Source organism: Triturus cristatus, chromosome 10 (assembly GCF_964204655.1).
Source record: "Triturus cristatus chromosome 10, aTriCri1.1, whole genome shotgun sequence".
NCBI classification, from domain to species: Eukaryota; Metazoa; Chordata; class Amphibia; order Caudata; family Salamandridae; genus Triturus; species Triturus cristatus.
Genome location: NC_140593.1, coordinates 360501641 through 360524739, shown reverse-complemented (window position 1 = coordinate 360524739; position 23099 = coordinate 360501641). Strand labels below are relative to the sequence as shown.

The 23099-nt window shown below is 44.4% G+C and overlaps 1 protein-coding gene across 1 annotated transcript in view; it reads right to left on the bottom strand.

The window, feature by feature from the left end:
* LOC146789440 (transmembrane channel-like protein 2) overlaps positions 1 to 23099 on the bottom strand; it is a 566730-nt gene that overhangs the window by 282859 nt on the left and 260772 nt on the right. Inside the window, exons 9-10 of the mRNA XM_085631099.1 lie at positions 16208 to 16355; positions 5328 to 5516 (exon numbers count right to left, since the gene is read on the bottom strand). Of these exons, the coding sequence (XP_085487225.1) occupies positions 5328 to 5516; positions 16208 to 16355 (337 nt within the window). The remainder of the gene's footprint in view (positions 1 to 5327; positions 5517 to 16207; positions 16356 to 23099) is intronic.

Sequence of the window (23099 nt, the reverse complement as noted above, 5' to 3'; positions counted from 1 at the left end):
CCTTCGCAGCCCAGGTCCAGGGCTGGCCACTTTTCGTGAGGAGGCTGAGTGGCTCCGACAAGGACGCGAGATTGGGGATAAACCGCCCGCAATAGGTTGCCATCCCTAGAAAACTCCTGACCTCGGTGGCAGATGTGGGCCTCGGGGCTGCTCGGATCGCTTCCGCCTTCTTCGGATCGACTCTCAAACCTTCCCTCGAGAAGACGTAGCCAAAGAACTCGACCGACTCCTGGTAGAAGGAGCACTTGGCCTCGTGCAGGGTAAGGCCATTGTCCGCCAGCCGCTGCAGTGTGTCTCGAAGATGCCTGTGATGCTCTTCCAATATCTTCGAGAACACAAGTATATCGTCGCTCAAGTTAATGACTCCCTGGAGTCCAGAGAGAGTTTCCCGTATGGCATTCTGGAACACCTCCGCGGCAGACGAGATCCCGAAACTCAGCCTCTTGTACCTCCGTAAGCCAACGTGGGTGGAGAAAGTGGTGATGTTGCGGCTGTCCGGGTGGAGCTCTAGCTGATGGTATCCTGCATTGAGATCCAGTTTTGTGAACCACTGGGCGCCGTTGAGGTCGGCCACAATGTCGTCCATGGTGGGTGTGAGGTGTCTTTCGCGCTTCACTGCCTTGTTCGGGAGGCGCATGCCGACGCATAAGCGGATGGCGCCTGTCTGCTTGGGTTTGGGCGCCACGACGAGGGGGGACACCCACGGGGTGGGGCCCGACACCTTTTCGATCACCCCCAGGTCCTCCAACTTCTTCAACTCCTCCTCCACTCATGGTCTCAGGAGGAATGGTATCCTCCGATGCCGGAGCGCCATGGGTCGGACCGTGGGGTCCACGTGCAGTTTGAACTGTTTCCCGCGCAGGCATCCAAGACCGCGGAACAGCATGGGGAAGTCCTTTAACATCTCCCTGGCGTGCAGGTCGTGCACCTGGTTCGCGAAGAACACCAGCGCCAGGTCTTCGGCGGTGTGACAGCTCAGCAGGGTGCCCCGCTTTCCTTCCGCCACGTGGAACGTCGTGGCCAGTTTCCTGCCGTCGCTAACGACTTCAACTTCGATCACTCCTCGCAGGGACAGTGGCTTGTCGCTGTCATATGTGAATATTTGGGCTTTGGAGGGTCGCAGGGGTGGTCGCGGCGACAGTCTCTCGTACTGGCAGCTATCCATTACGTTCACTGACGCCCCAGTGTCGATGAGAGCGCTCACCGGAGACCCGGCCACCGTGATGTCGCACATGGGCGGCGGCCTGCGCCTCGTGCCTTCTCTGCCAACAAACGAGACGAAGAACACCTCGTCATCATCCGCCTCGCCCTCTAATTCCAGCTGGGTGTTGTCGCCTTGGGCGGGGGACTCCTCCAACGTCAGTTGGCGCACACTCGCCGCGGCACCTCGCGTGCCCCCAGCATTGCTTCGCCCTCTTCCGCCTCTACAGACCTTCGCGAAATGGTTCACCCGTCCACACTTCAAACACGTCTGTCCTCTCGCGATGCACCTTCCGCCTGGTGGGTGGTCTAGGCCGCAGTTACCGCAGGCGTTCCTCTGGGGAGCCCTCGTGGCTCCACGCTGATGGGTCGGTCGCCTCTGTAGTACATCCACTCTCTCCTCCTTGACTGCAGGCACTTTCAGGGCCGCAGCCGGCCGGTTGAGGGCCGCTTCCATCGCGTCCGCGCGTGCATTGGATAGCTCGTGGGACCGGCCCAGAACCAAGATCTCGTCAAGGGAGATGCCCGGCTGCCGTAGGATGAGGCGCCGCAGTGGGACCGACCGGCATCCCTGGATGAGCTGCGCCCAAATCTCTGCTCTCTGGTCCGGTAGCGTGCACGACAGCGAGAGTTTGCGAAGGCAGGCATAGAAGCCGTCGATGATTTCCGTTTCTTCTTGTCGCGCCTGGCGGAGCTTGAACCACTCGAAGTCGGGGTTAGTCTGGGGGTCAAAGTGACGATTTAGGGCCCTTATAGCACCCGCATAGTCGTTGGCGTTCCCTCTGTCTGGTAGGGTCTCGAAGAGATCGTACAGCTCCTCGCCTCCGTAGCACATGAGGAGAGATCTCTTGACTGTTTCATCCGTTTCTCGCACCCCAACAAAGTAGTGCTCCAACCGTCCGATCCATGAGCGCCATCGCACTGCGGCCGTGGAGGGGTCCGAAAGCTTGCTAAATGGAGGTAGCGGGGCTACTGCGCCATGTCCAGGCGCGGCGGGCGCTGGCTGCGCGGCCCGCTGCGGTGGCGGTAGCGGTAGCTGGGTGCCTCCTCCACTGGTGCCGGGGGTGGTCATGCCTGCTGCACCTCTCCGTCAGACACACTCCTCTCGGGCCGTGGCTGCAGGTCCGCTATCCGGGCGAGACCACTGTCTCCTTCCTCCCTTGCCTAGGATGACTGCAGCTGTCTGGCTGGTGCTGCGCGCAGGCGAGACCACTGGCTGCTCCCTTCGATACTTTCTGTCCCTGTGGGCTGAGCCTCCCAAGCAGGCACTGCTGAGGACGCCCCTGCAGCTCCCTTCCCTCGCGCACACTTCTATGAGGCAGGGGGGGGCCTTGCAAAGCAGATGACCATGGGGCACTCCCACCCCAACCAGACACAGTACGGGCTCGCGAGGGTCGATTCCCCCCTCCGGGGCGAGCTTACCGGCAGTGGGCGGGCAGATGATCCTCCCCCAGGGCTCCAGAGCGTCACCAACGGCCCTGCCTGGCAGCGCGAGGGCGCGCGTGTTGAAACGCGGACTGTCCCGCCTCCGCGGACTTCTAGGAATCGCCGACAGCGGGACCTTCGCACAGCAGGTAATCGGGAGGGGCGATGCGCGGGTGGGCTCCGCCTCGTCGCAAATGTGGAGTGTGGGTAGGCCTGGGTACGCTGTAGGCGCAGGGAACATAGGGACACAGTAAGCAAGAGTACTAGTGTGGGCCAAAGACCACGAGCGGTCTTGCGCCCGTTTATTTATCCCTTCGGGCGTGCCCGCCCTCCGGGTGCGTGGATGCGTGCGATGCGTAACAGAACGGGCCGGATGGCTCCGTTACCACACTTTCCTGCTAGGATATGGGCCTTTCTTCCCATGACCTTCGGAAATGGCAGCATGAACCTCTGTTATTTTGCAGTGCGCTTTGCTCCTTCCGGACTGTTAAATCCTCCCCACCAGTTGTCAATACATAGTCAAGGACCCCTTTTCGGGCCGCTTATGTGTGACATATTCCGCTTACTTGGATTATGAATTTCTCCCCTAATGGTCACACACTCTTGTTGTATTACTACTGTGCTCTGACTGTCCTCTCGTTTTTGCGCAGGCCGTAAATGTTTTTACTATGAACCTTCTTTCATTTTCTTTTGTTACACACGATCATCACTGCGCTGTCGCTTACGCACTTTTCGTAGCACCCCTTCCTTTATGCTTTTTGAATGTGATTTACGCAACATGTGTTAGTCTCTTAATACACACCGTTAAACCATAATAACAGTATGAGTGGTATTTGTTAGCACGAGCCATGTGGTTACATATTCTGCACCAATTGTAGAAAATAACTCCTAAAAACACACTGTCTTCCCGTTCATGAATCGAATTCCAGCGCAACTCAGAACTGGGGAACTAAGGGCCGGATTTAGAGTTTGGTGGACAGGTTACTCTGTTACAATCTGACGGATATCCAGTCGGCCTTATTACACATTTCTTAGGATATAATACAGGTGTAATAGGTGAAAGGGATAACCGCCATTACTAGCGAAGGATGCAGAGGTAAAATGTGCTGCATGCTACTTACTCATTTCAGTTGCTTCTTAATTGGAGTTGCAACAAGAACTTTTAGTTCATTTGTACAGTACAAAGAAGCAGTAGCAGCAGCAGGGCCGGCTCTAGGGCGGTGCGACCGGTGCCACCGCACCTGGTGCTGGCTCTTTGACGGGGCGCTGCGTTCGGAAGTAAAACGCACCTGCTGCTGCATTGCTGGCCGCCACAATTTTCATTCAACAATACACATGTCAAGGTAACTCCAGTGATTAATCTTCGTCCCGCAGACAGAAGGAGTTTAGTCTAGTGGAAGTTTTAACTCATTTTATGGTAGCACAGATGGCTAATATGCCGGCTGGAAAGAATGTGTACAACGCAGATCCCAAAGTGCATATAGTTTAAATAGGTCAATGCTTTGGTTAGAATTGTAAGATGGAACAGTGAGCTAATAACTGTCATCAAAGAGCTGCATGCAAACTGCAAGATATAGATTATAGCATCATGATTTTTTCCTCCGTCTTTCATTATTCTAATGTTTCAATTCAATTCAATCAAGCTTTATTGCGGTTTGGTTTACCATAAAAGCACATTAAAAAAAAACCATTCTATACAGTGGGTTAATCATTCAGTCCAGTTCATACATAATCACAATTATAAGCTAGTTATTAGATATATAATTAAAAAGTTAAAAGATTTACATACTATCTAAATTCTAAAATTATTAAAACAATGATCCTTATAGTAAATAGAATGCAATCTGTTCTCTCGTTATCCAGTGATCTTAGTGCAGATATGTAGCAGTGTTATTTATCAAATTCCTTCGAATTGTCCACATAGAAAACAAATATTTGGCAATTGCAGACACAATCACTGCATTAGTATTAGTTTTTAGAATCCTAAAAAAAAACAAATATTGCTTTACGCCCAGGTTTTTGCACAGCTGAATTATCCATTTCCTCCTAATGTTAGCATATCCTGGACAGAAAAGGATAACATGTACAGTAGTTTCTTCCTCAGTTCGACCACCTGGGCAGGGACGTGCCGGACCTAATGTTTCAAAAAGGGTTCATTTCAGTAAAAAAAATCCTTGTTATTAAATGTAACCCCCAACCATGGGGTTATGTTTTAAATTCTGAGTCTATGCTGCTACAGACCTGGCACTTTTAAACGATACTGTCTACCAGTATGGATGACATGTGACTCACCTTGATGTCTTCTGGCTTATGTAACATTTCCTATACACTGATTTACGCATGATTAATTGTCTCTGTGTAATGTGTGTGTGAGACGTAAAGTGCTCTGACACCCTACACTGGTATAGGTGGAGCTATATAACTAAATACATCTTGGAGAGAGTGATTATGGAGATTTGAGGAGGCACTGTTAAAGGGTCGTAGTGAGGGAGTCTGTGGGGGGCGCCAAAAAACATTGTCGCACAGGGCGCCGCCAGCGCTAAAGCCGGCCCTGAGCAGCAGGTAAGACACACACTAATGTGATTACTTGGAATTCCTATTCTGTAATGCAAAGTTCTGAGAAATCACTCACATCGAGGTAATCGCATCGTAAAAGCATGCATTTGATGGGCACTTATACGTGAATGCACGGTGTGAAGTACCTCATTTCTTTCATACCATCCTATGTTTTCCATCTTTGAGAAGGTCTGGGACCGTTTCACCACGAAGTAGATGAGATAGCCGCTTCCGCATAAGCAGCATATGATGAGCACATTGGCCAGAACCCGCAGGAAGCGTGTCAGATGGATGTTCTCGTCTTTATGGCTTTCTTCTTCATCTACAATAGACTCCTTGGGGGGAAAATAACACAAAATGAGCTTGAGTTGCTGTGAATAGACTTCCCAACACATTGCCATGGCAACCGGTTGCACTTGTGAAGATAGCACATTATTTCATCGTTTCACCGTACAGTATAGCCAATGCACAGTTGTCTGATAAGAACTTTGAAATAATTCACATCAAGTTGTGACACTCAAATCAAACACAAACAAGCTCATGGTGTGAGAACCGATACTAGCTACAAAGTGATTGCACAAAAATAACTCTACCTTACACTGCTCTCAGTTGTTAAACCTTCACTGCATGGTCAGCCAAAATGACTGAAATATTGGAGATTGTGTCGAATGGGCAGACCTGGCGCGGATCACTGACAGAATATTAGAAACAGAAATATCGTGTGCACAAAATATCTTGTCAAAAATATCGACGACCAAAATATCGAGAAGGTGAGGGGAAATAGGTGGGCACATATTTACTATTGGTAACTCTACAGCTACGTACCTTGAGGATGTTATCTTCACAATATTTTTGTCTTCGACATTCTTGACACACTGTTTTGTCCACATGATATTTGTTCTCCGATATCTTGTCTAAACACCCCTGACACCTTACTTAAACATTTTGTCCCTTTGATGAGGGTCGTAACTTTTTTGAAGTGCACAGCCCTATTATAGCCCCTAGGTGTGGGGCAATAATGGAAATAGGGATACTGGCTCCCATGTCAAACAGCACATGTCCACTGTCCCCTTCGCTTCATGTTCCTTATTCAGACTCTTTTTTTAATCTGAGAATGCAGAGGCCACCGCTGTTAATGCCTGCATTTCTCTCAAACATTTCTTTGGGCATCAGAAGAAAATCAGTGAACAAAAAACTGATATGAACATGTCTGCCAGGAATCAATAAAGTATTTTGTATCTATACCAAAGCATCGAACTAAATTGTACAATACTATCCTCTGTAACCGACTGATGCACATCCCTCTCTGTTAATTATAGCATCACACGCACATTGCGGGATAAACTGCATATTAGCGGCAAATAAACTAACTATAGGCAGCAAAGAACACTGTGGAGGCAAAGAAACTACTTCCATCCTAAATATGCTGCAAAAGGAGGCCAGCGTACAAACGCAAACACAGTTTAAAACATCCAAATAAGGTCCTTGATGATTCCACATCTAGTGTATCTGCTGAGAACAGTTTATCCAGCAATGTACGGGCGACAGTATAGTGCAAATACTCTTTGTTCATTATTTAATGCTTGTTGCCAATGTTAACCTTCTGCTTGTATCTGCAAAAGGGAAAAACGCCCTGTCCAGGTTGCCTCTAAACCAATCTACCACAAGGTATCTTGCCAACTAGATATTCAGTCACTTACAGGTACCATCAATTAAGCCGTTTATTTACAGTTTACACCACATCAACTTCTTTTAAAACCCTTGTATTGACTATAATTTATCTTTTGAACCTTTTGTGATCAGGTTTCAATTTAGTCAGCCTTGAGTCACACCTCAGTGCGTTCCAGAAGCTGTTGCATTATGCAGGGCCCATATTATACATTCTATTTAATTATTCTGCCTTTCGTGCTTTCTTCGGAGTCTGAGCACTGCCAGCTGACTGGTATGAATATAGATGAGGCTCTTAGAAGGAGTGTATTATAGTCATTATGCACTGATGTCTTCGGTCATCCAATCATTTTTTCCATTGGTCAATGTGCACAGAGTTGAAATAAAGAGTTTTTTCACCATTGGTAAAGTGATAGTGCCCAGATTATCTTGAAAAGGGAGGAAGGAATTGAAGGAAATAGAACACTTATATTTAAAAGTTTCACAAAGTGTTCTGTTGTTACATAGATACACAGAGTTTCAGAAACCCACTTGCACTATTTACTGAATAATTTGGTGTTCATACTAGGTTTGGGTCTATAAGAAGGGAGTTCATTTTCTTTAGCATTAGATCATTTTCCAGTGTATTTAGTCTTAGCTGCTTCATCTCAGTGCTTGGAATGTTATTAAGTGGCTTCAGCTTGGGATTTAATAGGATGTCATACAGTCCTAACCATGTAAATGTATTCTTTATGGGTCACTCACATTAGAATGGGTGTGAGAAAGTGCCTATTTTTGCGTGTTCACTCCCTTTTTTTGTGGACTGATATTGCTGGTTTTAGATCTCTGCACATTGTGTCAATGCTGGTTTTCAAAATCTACATATACTTTCCAGTCCACAGTATTTGTGCACTGACCCCTAAAAACATGGTAAAATTGGCGTATTAAGCTTCCCACTAAGGCAGCAGTATATGGTGAAGGAAATACACAAATGGAATGGAACAGATAATTGTCACCTGTAGACTGCAGCATATGTTGTCCCATCCACAAGGCTGGCAAAGAAAGCATGGCTTTAGACCTGCTGTGTAGCATGACTCCTGCCATTGTTTAAATTGCAGGGACACCTGTCAAAATAACCCGTATTGACAGGAAAGAACCATGCTTTTATATATTAAATAAGTCACCTATAAGTAGGCCTTACAGTCCACAAAGTAGTGTGTCTTGTATTTAAAATTGCTGTATAGCGATATTAGGGGCCGATTACGATGCGATTCGGAAGGCTCCGACGGTCGCACCTTTCCGAACCGTATCGTAATGTACAGGTCAGATTCCTTTCCAAATGCCTCATTACCATGGAGGCGGTCAGAAAGGAATCTGACCGGTCATTCCGTCTGGCTTTGTCCGCAAGTCTGAATACGTCAAGTAATCTCAAGGGCGGGCCTTTCCGCTTTTGAGATGACTATGACGGTTTCCGACATGGTTTCCATGCCAGCCTGTCCGACATGGAAACTATGTCGGAAAGTTACTTCGGGGGCCCACAGCGTGATCCCCACAGCGTGATCCTTGCACCAGGCACCTTGAGGTGCCTTCCACTGGGAGCAGGTATGAACCGCACCTCCTATTTTACAATGGGAGCATGCATTATGGCTGGTTCATGGCCAGACTGCATGCTCACATTGTAAAATGAAGGGTTGCGACTGAACAGTGTTTGGTTGCAGCCTAATGTGTCGGTCGGGACCACCGCCCGGGTGTCAGTTGGTCGCAGGACCGATGCGGTGTCGGGTGAAAGTGATTCTGCCCAATATTGTAAGGAGGGCCTTAGTATTCACATACACCGAAAGTGACAACGTCCCCTAAAGATATTTTTTACTTTAAAAGGACAGTAGCTGTCCTAGAAGGAAAACTACAATTAAAACTAAAATCATAACTCTTCAATCTTTGGTTTGGAACAGGCAACCAGTTTAATTAAAATACAATTTTTTAATGTTTATTACAAATCCAAATCAGTGGCCAAATTAGAATCTTTGAAGAAATATTTAGTAAGAGTGCATCCTCTCAATGAGGTGTGAACAGTGCTCCCAGAGCAGAAACAAAGGCTTAGGCCTTTTTGCGGGATAACATGGGTGTCCGGTCTGTGATTCATATCAACTCAGAAAAGGCAGCTAATGAGGGTAGGCACTAAGACAGCATCAAAGAACAGGTTTATCCAGATAATGAGGAATCATGCCACTTGAGATTCTTAAGTAGTGTCACTGAGGACAGTGACTGCCCCAATGGTGGCCAGGAGCATGCTTGACCTTTTTCCAGGGTTGGGTTCTCCAAAGAGGCCCTTTCAGAGAAGGTTTGAATAAGAAACTCAGATGGAAGTAGGATCTCTTGTTGCCATGCATTTGTTTGGCAACAGGGAGGTTTCAAAGAATGGAGTGGGCTTCAGCCCCTTTGTCCTTCTGTATGGCCACCAAGTGAGGGGTCTTTTGAGTCTTGTTAGAGGAAGGTGGGAAAAACCTCTCAGAAAACCCAAGCAGGACACCAGGCTATGTGCTGAGTCTGAAGTCTAGGAGGATGAGTATATGAAGAAAGCTAATTATTATCTGGAGGCCAATCTAGAGCTGATCAAACATTTGTATAATCAGAAGGCCACATTGGAGAAGTAGTAATCTGGCAAAATGTGGTGGATAGTGGAGCCTGTGGAACTCATTTCCCTTGAAGACAAATGCACTGGCCCTACACTTTGCTGGAGAGAGAGTGAGTACAAATTCTTGTCTGGTAGACCTGGGCACTCCCAGAAACCCGCGCAGAGTGAAACCTCACTTTGATAACGCTGACATGACTATGTTGATGGTGACGGATGAGGGGAGAAGAAATGGAATGAGCCACTTTATGAACTCCTCACCTAAAATGAGAAAGATAGCTTAGTGTTGGGAGTTGCAGTCCACTCTACACTGACAAAATTGGAGGCAAAATGACTGTCACCAGTTGATGGGCCAATTTGCTGGCCTGTTCTCCCTGACATCTGGACTGTTCCAGTGTTGTGTCCATTACATGATCACTGGTGACAGCTTACTTATCAAAATCAAAACCTACAGGCTGTCAGTTAAAATGAGGGCCAGTATCAATGAGGAATGGGCCAGGATGTTGTCCCTGAAGGCCTTTGAGCCTTCAAGGATTCTGTGAGCTAGTCCTATGGTACTGTTACCTAAAGACTGCAGCAAGGTTCTGTGTGGATTACAACAGGCTTAAAGTGATCACTAAAACTGGTACTCACTCCATTTGAAGACTGGATGAGCTAATAGACAGATGAGCCGTTGGGTCTCACTCCGGGTAGTGGCAGGTTGCCCTGACTAAGGGGACCATAGAGAGGTCTACATTTTCCACCCCAGATGGACACTGTCAGTTTAGGGTAAATTCTTTTTACACTTTTATGTTACTAGAGTACTTCTGCTCTACTTCTTATATTCTATTATATTTTTGTCTCTACTATATATATCTTTATGCACCCTTTATGTACCTCATGTTATTATTTATTTATTTATTTGTTTGTTAAGCGCCAGAATCGACCCCCGAAGGGGTATCTCTGAGCTAGGACGGGCAGTTTGAGAGAGTACTCCATTAAGGACTAGAAACAGAAAAGAAAAGTCTTAAGCTGCTTCCTAAAGAGAAGATGGTCCGTACACTGCCGCAGCTGTAGGAGGAGAGAATGCCAATGATGAGGGTCCAGATAGGAGAGGGACTTGCCCCCAAGGCGGGCCCTTTTAATTCTCGGAGGTTCAAGTAAGGAATTGGATTCAGAACGCAGGGACCTCCGGGGCTTATAAAGAGTACATTTATCCATGAGGTAAGTAGGGCCAGATTTAACCCAAGCCTTGTGTACAATACAGCAAACCTTGAACTTCACCCGCTCCTGTATAGGGAGCCAATGTAGCTTATAAAGCAAAGGGCGGGAAGCAGTCCTTGGAGGGGCATTGACAATCAGGCATGCCGCTTTGTTCTGGACAACCTGCAATCTGTCAAGAGCGGCCTCATTAGCAGAAGCCAGCAGACCGTTGCAGTAATCCAAGCGGCTTAAAACAAGGGCCTGTGTCACGGTTTTTCGGATCGAATCAGGAAGCATAGGGAAGATGCGGCGTAGCAGGCGCAACACTTAGAAACAGAGGCCAGCTGTCTGAGCAGCATGTTCCTTCATTGTGAGGGTCTGATCAATGTGAACGCCGAGATTTTTTACGCAAGTCTTTGGAGAGGGAGGGGAACCAAAGTCTGTTGGCCACCAACTGGGGGTCCACAGTAGCTGCGCTTCCCCAAAAAGAAGAATCTTCGTCTTTCCAACATTACATTGAAGGAAATTGCTCCTCATCCATTGAGAAATGGTTCTCCTTCCCGAGGAGAAGGCTTCCTGCACTGATGGGGTGTACTCTGCAAAAGGAAAGAGCAGCTGAGTATCGTCAGCATAGGAGATGGGGATGAACCTGAGCAATATTTGATGGGATATTGTGTCGAACGCGGCAGAGAGATCCAACAGCACCAAGATAGTTGAATGACCCCTATCTAGTGTCATCCTGATGTTATCGGTGACCACTAGTAGGGCTGATTCTGTGCTGTGGTTAGGTCGAAAACCCGACTGAGAAGGGTCAAGACTACCCGTTCGTTTGACATAGTTAGAAAGATGTATATTTATATGCTTCTCTAAAAGTTTGCTCAGGAAAGGGAGGAGAGAGATAGGACGGAGATTGGAAAACTCGGTCAGTGGAACCTTGGTGTTCTTACGAATGGGCATCATCTGTGCAGCTTTCCATTCTGAAGGGACATAACCCTCTCTTAAGGAGAGATTGAGGAGATGCGTAATGGAAGGGGACAAATAGCCAGCAAGAGAAGAAGTAATCTTAGCCGGGATAATGTCCCGAGGTGACCCTGATTTAATGGTACAAATTAATAGCTCTACTTCTGCCTGTGTATCCGGAGGAAAGCTCTCCAATAGTTGGGTAATGATCTGTACAGGTGTCTCAGGTGGTGAGACGACTAAAGGATGATTCCCTGATGAAACTATTTTATCATAAATAAACTCTATTTTCTGCATGAAGAAGGATCCGATATCGTCACACAATTTTTGCGTGGGGGCCACTACGCTCTCACAGGCTATAGGGTTAGTAAAAGTTTGAAGGATACGAAAAAGCACTTTAGGGTCATTGTGTGCCTGGTCCAGTTGTAATACTATGTGAGCTTTACATGCTGCCCTAATTTCCCTGTGATAATTGGCCAGGAAGGCATAAAACCGATCTCTGTCATTCCCATCATGAGTGCGACGCCACAGTTTCTCATGTTTTCTGCAGAGACGCTTCAGTACACGTAGCTGGGGAGAATACCAAGCGTGTGGGGGCCGTTTGGGAGTAGTGGAGAAAGATTTTAAAGGTGCCAACTGATCAATGGCACCTAAAACAGCCAAGTTATATGTGGTAAGGGCGTGTTCTATATTACTTGAGTCTAAGACCGGTGGTTCTACGAAGAGCGTTTGGAAGCCCTCCGGGGTGACTCCCTTCCATTGGCGATGACAATGATGAGTGACATGGTTAAGGCTACTAGTCTTCCTGGGGGCACGAATAAGGAATTCAATTAATGCATGATCGGACCAAGGTAATACCTGTGGAGATTCACAAAAAACTTTGGAGGAGTTGGAGAAAATAATGTCCAATGTATGGCCAGCTGTATGTGTGGTGCCCTCATTGATTTTAAATAACCCTAATGTGGCTAAGTCAGCCAAGAGTGTCGTGGCATTAGAAGCACATTCACTATGTATATTAAAATCGCCCAGCAATGAAAAATTGCTACTCGCGATCACATGCGGAGCAATTAGTTCATCAAGTTGTGAAGAAAATTCAGTTGGAGGGCCAGGAGGCCGATAGACAAAATCCCGCTTCCAACTTGTTGTGCATATTTTTTTACCTCATGTTATTACCGTTGTACATATTCCTTACCATTATTTTATTCATCTTGCATTTCTACCACTGCTCTATGTATTTTTAGGTACCCCTTTTCGTTGTGCTTATCCATCACTATGTATATTTTTATGCACCTGTTATGTACCTTATGTTAATATTGCTGTGATCACTCTGTAAAGTGCTCTGATACCTTTGGGCCAAGTTTACGCTGTATAAAACTCACAAATAAATAAATATGTTGATTCCAATTGGGCTGAAGAATGTAGCATATCTTGGTGATATTGCTGTCTTTACCTGCACGTGGCAGGGCCACTTGACTCAGTCCAGGAAAGATCTTTAGGCCCTGCAGCAAGCAGGCTTGACTATCAAAGCCAGCAAGTGCCAGATAGGGGCGATATTTGTCATTTTAGAGCTCTTGCTGACCATAGACTTCTCAGAAGACTGATGCAGATGACAGTAGAGAATCCAAAACTGTTAAGGTGGCCAACAAGGACTGAACTTTACAGAAAAGCCTGAAGTTGGACCTGAGAACACCAACGTAGGTGGCTTACCAGGTTCTTTCACTAAGATAATGAGAAGTGCTAAGGGAATGTCTGAGTTGCTTCTTGTCTTTCAACTTGGGATGGGCATTGTGAAAAAGTGCCCATGTTTGCATAGTCAACTCCCTTTTTTTGTGGACTGATGCTTCAGATTTTTTAATTCTGTGCACTGTGGTACTGCTGCCAGACCCCAGTGCACGTGTCCTGACCCTAAACATACAGTGAAAATGGTGTATCCCCAAATGGCATATATATTTTTCCAGCAATGCCACAGTGTATGATGTACGAAAATACACCAGCAGCATAAACATTTAAATGTCAGATGTAGTCTGCAACACCTTGTGCCATTCACTAGACTGACATAGAAAACATGGCTTCGAGTCTACATGTATATCCTGACTCCTGCAGTTTTTAAACATTTCAAATTATACATTTTAACAGGATGGAAACCCTACTTTTTAAAAGTTAAATTCGCCACCACTGAGTAGGTCGTGCAGCCCACATGGTAGGGTGCCTGGTTTTTGAAAATGGAACATGCAAGAATTTAATGTTTACATGTTCCTACAGAGACTTGCCCCAAAAGGTATTTCACTGTTAGGACTGTAGCTGGTTAAATGAAGAAAAAGCTATGTTATAGATAATTCTGAATAGTTGGCTTTGAATAAGCTAAAACTATTTTTAACATGTATTAAAAATTAAATTCAATGGTGAAGTTGGGTTTTTAATAACTATACGGGAAAAGCATCTGCGAGTGTCAGACCAATGCTAAATTGCCCCTGCAGGACTGACATCCTCCACAATCACACATTGTCTTACACACTGTGTCAAAGTAACTGAGGGTCTCTGTTTGCTACTATTAAAGCCCTAAGATTAAGTTGATACACAAGACCTCAGTAGACATAACACCTAAAATAATCAGGGTGAGATCAGTGTGACTGTGCTTTTCTTATTTTTCTATGAGTTACATCTGCCTTCTTCTACAAGATTTTCCAGTATTAATAATCCAAAACGGACCTATGCAATGTTCTTCATTAGAAGTGATATAATGTGATATCATTTGCAGTTCCAGAGACTATCTTGCCTTTCCTTTTGCCTTTAATCATTCTTCTCAAGAGCAGTGCAGAATCAGAACGTCGTAGAAAGGGTACCACAGGAAAAGATGATGACTTTCCACCAGCCCTAGGTCACAGTGAAAGAGAGAGAGCAGATATGTACTCCTAAGTTAAACAGTTATAGAACAATAAATATGCTCATGTGAAAACCTCTTCCCACACAGTGCATTCCACCAGCCCTCCTGTCGTTTAAGGATAAATCTAACTCTGGGTCTAATGTCAATCTTAATGTAAGACCAGACAAATACAGTGAGGAGAAAATGCCAAGCTTTTGATGGAATATTCTCATTTACAACAGAATATTCTCATTCATAAAAGCTCAGTCAGAGTGGGGAAACACCAGGGGCCGTATTATCGAAAGTGACCTGGGGGTTCATTATGAGTTTGGCGGTGATAGAGCAGTGTGGCATGCCACCACCCCACGCCACGAAACTCGACCGTAGGCCACCTGCCTGCTAGATTACGAGTATTCTCATTGTGTGGCGGGTAGTCCTTTGGCGTTCCAATGGCGGTGCCTTTGAAAAAGGCACCCGCAAGGGAACGCCAAAGCAAGTTCCTGCACAGCACGGACTGTTAAGTCCATGTTGTGCAGGAACTTGGCATGCAGGCAGACAGGGGGGCACACCATATGCCCCCCTGCATGCATCCCCTTAGTCATGGGCAACAAGGGGCCCTGAAGGGCCCCCATAGTTTCCTCACTGCAGGTTTATGACGTGAACACCGCCATGAGACTGCTGGCAGTGAGGAAACTCGCAACATGCTTGGAGGGGCTGCAGCGGCCACCCAAGCATACTGCGTCCTTACACCACTGTATTTGTAATACGGCGATCAGACCACGGGTGTGACAGTCCCCGACCACCCACACACCTCCACCATGGGTTTTGCGGTCTGGTGGTCTACTGAACTCATAATCAGGCCCCTAATAATTTCCCCCTTCACAAAAGTAAAACTATGAGGGTTATTTTCACTCTTTTTATGGTTGACATGTTTTTGCATAGACATTTTTCCTATGCCAGGTCTTATACATTGGTAGACATATGGTATAAATACTTTATATCTAGTACCTGTTGTTGTTAGCTATAACGTTGATAGATGAACAAATGTTTCCTTTCTGTTCACAGAAGATTGACTAATCACACTCATTAGGTATTTACTGACAAAATCTGCCTATTATACCAAGGCAGTATTCTTTGACATTTAAAGGAAATAGATTGAATCACGGATGCGGAGTGAAGCAAGTTGGTTTCCTTTGCAAGCTCTCCTGCAATCACTTTTTCGAGGGGAGCATATATATTGTCCCATAACAGTTTCAACGAGCACAGTTGAAAAGAGTTCACCATTTCACCTGCCAATACCTTGATGTAAAAAAAATATATTCCAAGTAACTGGTGAAACTAGCATATTGAGTTACACAGGTTGATCAACAATCTGATAATTCTAATATTTTAAGGTAACACTTCTAGCTATCCAACAACCCAGGGTACCTCATTGGTTAAGAAGAACGAGTTAAAATTATATATGGGAATATAATTTTGAGACTTTTGTAGGACTCTGCTATTTTTATGCATGTAAATGTTAATCTCTCAAAATACTTTGTTGTTATGGACAACGTTGGAATTCTCAGACAAACCTTCGAGCCTACTAAAGATTTAAAATTCCAAGTAATCACTAAGATAAGGTAAAGGAGAAGAAGAAATTTACTTATTAGGTAATGGTGCTGAAAAAAGAAAATGTAACCAACAAACAAGGTGTTTAATCAGAGGTACATTTTAAGCACAAGCATCACTTTATAAATTACCTTGAAGCTGGTTGTGATTGATGCAAATTTGTTGTCTGCAGTTTCAGGATTGCCAATTAGATAGTCCCAACTTGTAAACATTTTAAAGCTGAAATTATAATTTCCATCATCACCTTCACCCGTACTTTCGTTGGCATTACTGGCCATTCTGCAGATACACAAAACACACACCACAAGAAATAGAACATTAACATGATTCCATTATCAAACTGAAAAAAAACATGTGAGTAGGATGTGTGCATAGGTGAGAGACTCAATAAAAGCCATGATGGGTGCAGAGATCGCAAAATATTAGCTACCTGAAGATGAGCCGATACAGAAGAGACATTACGTATAAGTGTAGAAGAGAACAAGAAGGCAAAAGGTTTGAAAGGTATGTCATGGGCTGCCGAATGGGGTGAATTGGAGGAACAGTGATCCTTTTTATACCCACAGGGTGCTTCTTTCTGCTGCTTGAGTAGATTTTCTACGAGAGCAGGAGCATTCGCAACACAAACAGTAGTGACCTGCCGTGACCACCTGCACTGAGAAATCATGCGGGGACTTGTCCTATCATTCAGTTTTCTTGCTCACGCTCTGCAACTTAACATAGGCGAGCTGCATGTGAGAAAAGTTCCACCAAGGGGCGGTTCACAGAGTTTTTCCAGAACTCCACCCTCCAGACAGAGTGGGCAAAACACAGCGAACTCCACCAGTGGATCGGAGTTTACTGCCCACCCCTACTTCATTTCTCCTATGCAAACGTTGAGATTTTACTTCACTCATTTCTACTATGCATTCAAGTTAACATGTTCATATGTTACTTATACGAAAGCTGACAGAAACTCCATAGTACGCCTTTTGCACGTTTTCCCCATTGCCTTTCCACACCCAAATCCATGACATTGTGGAGTTAAACATTGTCAATAACTGTCACCCTGCTCAGTTACATGGTTTCCAGTTGTGAGACTTAGTGGCATGAACAGCTTTCCCCACTTACTAGGAAATTGTGTTATATCTTATCAGCTTCCAATTATAGCCACATACTACTACATCACCTGCACTAAATTGCCTAGTATACATTGCCCAGGTAAGTTTTGTTTTTACCATTATATCATCAACAACTTCATCTCCCCTATCATTTACTACTTTGATAATCTATATGGACTTTTAAAGGACATTTTTGTTTGATTTAATTTGATGGTTAATTTTGTTTGTAATTTATTTAATGAAGTAATTTAATACATATATCCTACTCATAGTATCAAGGCAGTATAAAAATATATTTACCATTGCCTAGTGTGAGGAGAGGGCATGACTTATGGTATATATATATATAGATATTGTGCGAGTTATGAATATTTTCCTAACTATAACTTGACATTTTTTTAATGCTTTTAGGTTTAATTCGTCACCATAACTACAGTTTAGCTATATATTTCTCAGATTTTTTTTTTACATACATTGAGGTGGCCAAAAATCACAGTGGCAATTGGATGCAGGACCTGGCCTCTTTAGATGACAAACCAAACAGTGAACAGTATTTGACCATGTGCAACGGCGGGCCAGCAGATCCTGGCCTATAACCAGACCAGCACTTAGTCTATGTGGACAGTCAGCCCCAACTGTGCACCTTTGTAGGGCCTATTTCAAGGCCTGACCCACCCTTCTTTTAAAAAAAAAATGTTTAATGGATTTGCAGATACAAATTGGATCCATAGTACTAAACACAAGCCTTATTCTGATATCAATAGCTCACAGCCAGATTCAGAGATCTGTATTTTAACCATGGTTCTGGAACTGGAGCTAAGAATCCAACAGTATCCTGTGCTGTCTGCTTGGATTTGTGGTACAAGGAATTGAATCTTCCCAGCCAGAGTCCACGGAACCCAGAGTTCATTGTTCCAGCCATGCACATTTACACTTGGGGAACCTTGGTAGCTCCCTACATGGTCTTGGGGCTCAGGTTGTGCTCATCCTAACCCCTTGTCCGTCCTTTTATTGTTACTTTCAAGATGTGGGCATCAAGTACCTGCATCTTGGAATGGTGTCTGGAACATTTTCCATCACTGTTGTTGCCGGACGATCATACCACTTTGGTACTGTGGACCCATTGCCAGATGTGTAGGTTAACCAAATGGTCAACTGGAGAAAACCTCCTTCACACAATCAAATTTAAGTTTTTTGTTTTATATTGCAGTCTCTGAGGTATGTGATTAAAGACCTGTGTATCCTCAGCAAATTAGTTGTCCAGAAAAACCTCATCATGCCCAAGCCTATTATCTTAATAGCGTTGATTTCTCCAAAATTGCAAAACAAATTTAGATCGCATCAAGAAAAGCACAATTCTTAAGGAAAGATCTACCTTCATGCCAAATTTGGTGTACTTCCATTAAGCCTTTTTTCTGTATCAAACAGCAAAGAATTCTGCAGGAATTGAAATGGAAAAAGGGACCTATGTAGCCTCCATTTTTCTTGTCCCCCTTGTGACAGATCTGAACAAAAACGTGCCATAAAGGACCCACAATGGATGAACCTTTTGAGGAAGGTTTCATACTGGTTCATTGAACCACGCCTGAGGTATTAAGGAAGCAAAATTTGCCTTCCCTATATAAACTCTAAACTAACCATAAATACACTGGAGATATTGCCACCAGTAGTATATATATATATGGATATATATATTTCCCAGTGGTAGTTGCCACTGGGTAGTTATAGTTAGGATCACGATTCCGTTGGAAATAGATTTTTTGGTATGATTTTAACTTTGGTGCTATTTGATGAATCATCACAAAACTTTGTAAAAAAAAAGTCTACTCTACCTCAGTTTATTCCTGGAAAGTTTTGAGATGAGCCGTCACGCAGGGGGTTGGTCCCAAAACATGTTTTCCTCTTGCAGTGTTTTTGTAGGAAAATTGATCAGCGATTACACAAAAACTGCTATACAGAATTTCACCAAATTGGGCATAAAGCTAGATTTTGGCCCATGAAACAGATCTGCAGCACCAAGGAAATATGGCTGCTCTTTATTTTAAGCCCTCTGGAGTGTGTCAGGGCTGGGGGATTGGCACAAGTATTTTTGAAGGGCAGTGTGGAGTTCAACCCCGATCCTCCTTCAGGCCAATATTAGGCCCCCTGATACCCCATCTCCTAGGGCTGCTTTTCTTTAACTGGGGAGGGGACCAAAGTTAAACAGGGAAGAAATAAAATGTTCACTTTTGGTACTGTTTGCAGAATCGGTATGAAATGTTTTAGGCAATTAGCAGTTTTTCCCCAGTGCAGATATCTCAGGTTGAGGGCAGATGAATGAGGTCAGGGGTCAAACATTTAATTAAAATTGCTAATACGTCTGGAGCTGTTTGTTGGATCTCCAAGAAATTAGAGAGAGCCTTAGCATATTTAGCTTTCTCTTGGCATTTTAAATGTATGCAGGCCCATTGAGACAGAGGCATTTAAAAAGGGGATCCAAAAAGTGTTAATTTGCAAATAAATTTGCCACTGTTTTATAAATCTGCACTGAATTTGGCAGACCTTTAGCAGGTTCAGCATTGTGCTGATATGTCCAGTTTTGAGAAGATCCAACGATGGAGAAAGTTACCTTCACTGATAACTTTGGTACTGTTTGATACATCATAATGAATTATGGCAAAGAGTGGGAATCAAGTCCAGGTCATGCATACCAGGTTTTATGCAGATCTGACCAGAGGGACAAAGTTAAAATGAAAGTCAAAATAGAGAGTAGTATACAGGCCAGGCCCCTGCAACTAGATCCCTTTTTGTGTATAACCAAAGACCATAAGCAACAGGGCTGGGTGCAGAATCTGCGATCAACCTCTACTGAAGGCTGTGCACTGCATTCAATAACAATGCGTTAAATAAATGCATAACAAAATAGAAACTTAACAAAAAAACATGCTTAAAGTTACTTATGGTTCAGTGAAGACAAAATGGAAAAAGTCCTGATATTAACCAGTTATGATATGCAATGCACGAAATGCACATCATAACTCACACCAATTGCCATTACTGGCAGGATGATTTACTCTTATCAGGGTGAATACTGCTTGACCTGAAGAATGGGAACCACCTAAAGTATTTTCTGCTAACACTTTGCTGCATTTTCGTTTGAACCAATATTGATGGTCTGTATTTATATGTAAAAAGAATTACTGCATTTAACTAGAATTAATTTACAAAATAATTTGGCGAGTCAGAAGAACTTTAGCAGCAAAGTGCTAACATACATAGCTGGTAAATATGATTGGTGAGAACTAGTAGTATGCAAGGTTACTAGTAGTATGCAAGGTTGGTACATGAAATGTACTATTGACATGCACAATTTCAAGCATGATGTACATAACCTAATATGCAATTTACTGAAGTTTGGAGTCAGAGTCTAGGCAGTGGTTGGATTCATCACTGGGAGGATTAGTCAATTGGGCCTGGGTTGGATGTGTGATCTAGGTGTAGGGGTCAATAGTTTAAAGGATCTGAACTTCAATGGGAAACATGATATTTGTGGGGAAAATAATATAAAGGACTTAAAATTCAATGAGATTCATGATCCTTGGGCAGAAAGGAAAGTAAGGCTCAGATCTTCCATTGTTGGAAACTCGTAGCAGTGACAAATGAAGGGATGAAGGATATCTGCCTCTTGTTGCAGTTACATTTCATGCTCTATAGTGTCTATCAAGGGAAACGATATAGGAGAAGCCAGGCCAGAGTATATTAGAATTTTTGTCAACGTATGCAGGATTTATCCATGAAGAAGTAGTGAGGCTTTAACTATAGGATAGCTTGAGACAGTCTGAGCTGGGAATGCGAAGATGTTTTATTAGCAAGGATGTGATAGGAGAAGCCAATAATTTCACCAAGGGAAGTGATATGGAAGAAGAAAATAAGAAGGTCAAGGACTGAGATAGGAGGGCATATGACATGAAAGCAAGGAGCACCAGCAGATTGAGAAGGACCGATAGGAAAGCGCAAAAAAAAATGAGTTGACAAATGGTACAATGATAAATAGGGAATCAGGAGAATTATGGGGGTTGGACAACCACATTAAAGGCTGATGGAGAGGTCAAGAAGGATGAGGATAGAAGACAGATGTTTGTGATTGGTACTGGCTGTGAAATTGGACACATCTGTGACAAAGCTTACAGCTGAGGTGACTTTGGAGGATCTATCTAAATTGTAGGTGTTTGAATTATTACAGGAGATAAAATAATGGGTCATAAACTGGAAGACATAGGGCCTGGTCGGAGGCTTTCCGACTCACATCGTAGGTTTCCCTTTCGACTACCGCATTTCAATGGCGGCAGTCAAAATTGAAACTGGCCGGTCATTCCAGCTGAATTCCGACAGGCTCTAGGAGCCCATCGGCCAGTTGAAGGCCCCACCGTAATCCATGAGGACGCCGTTTCCGCCAAAGAGAAGACGATGTTGGTTTCCAACAGGCTTTCCATGTCGGGCTTTCTGACATGGAAAGCCTGTCAGGAAGCAACTTTAAGCTCCCCTAGCAGGGCCCCCTTCTCCCTGAGGCCTCCGGTTGGTGGGGGGCACCTATGGTGCCATCCTGTTAATTCCTGCACCGTGTGGCATGCACCGTGACAAAGTATAGTTTTTTCCGAATACATTATCTTTAATTATAAATACCCTGGAAAACCACTTCCTGTCCTCTGCTCAGACCGCTTTTATGCTTTTCTTGCTCTTCACACATAGAGGCACTAAGCTAATGGCAGTGGAAGCCCCGAGTCCAGAACCTCCAAGTGCTGGTCAGGTTTCCACAGGGGGGTCCACTAGTATAAATTAGTATTTACTTTAGGGCAACTCTGGGTTGATACTTTGTAAAAAACAAAGTCTAATCTGGTACTTTGAATTTTAGTGGCAAATTCTGATTTCTGGTGCAAGGTAGCTGATGTGATAATCTTGCTTGCAATGCTTGTAGGCATCATGGACAGAAACTGACTCTCGGTAAAGCTGGGACAAAGATTTCTAAAAAAAACTACTAGGTGTGAACATCTCCATGTAATCTGTCTGCTCTAAATCCAGCAAAAATATCACTAAACACCACAGGAGAAAAGCAGTTTCTTTGTCTAAATTTAAATGGGAGGCTGACCAGAAACGTTGTTGAGCAAATCGAAAATAATCAGACATTGCAACTTCACTGGCCTCCAATTGTACTTTTTAAGACTCGTACCTTAGAAAATCCGTCCACTTACTCCACAAGAAAAACACAGATAAACCCACACATTTCTTGACAATACACTACATGCTTTCGCTGACAAGAGTAAGGTTGCATGCATTCAGGGCTGGCTTTAGTGCTGGTGATGCCCGGTGTCACTATCTTTGTTCTGCCCCCCCCCCATGACCTTCTCGGATTTCCTCATAATCACCTGGCCATAATCAATAGTGCCCCTCATCTCTCCATTGCCCCTCTCCCACATTTGCTTTGTCTTAAAACGCTGTTAAATGCTGGTTAGCCCTCTACATTATGGAAAGTCAAAACTGCCACTAGACAAAACTCCAATCTCTCTCTCTAGCAGGAACATTGAGCACAAGAGTTATCTATATATTTGTATTGCTGCATGAAAGCTGGACGCACAACGAACTCTGCAGCAAGTGCTTTTAAATCGTAAATTATTGCAAAACACAGATCCCCCCTTGAGGTCAGCCCGCCCCCTTCCCAATCCAGCTCATCGCCCAGTGCAGCTGCACAAGTTGCACGGCCCTGCATGCATTTGTGGGGTAGGATGGACATTTGTGAATATACCCAATCCTGCAAGTGGGTATCTTTCACATTGCAAATGAAACATTATATTAGCCTGAATTCACGCTCACACACTGCTTATGTGGACTTAAGTAGTACGTAGGTGCGTAAACGATTTATTTAATTAGACCCCATATGCTAAAATGA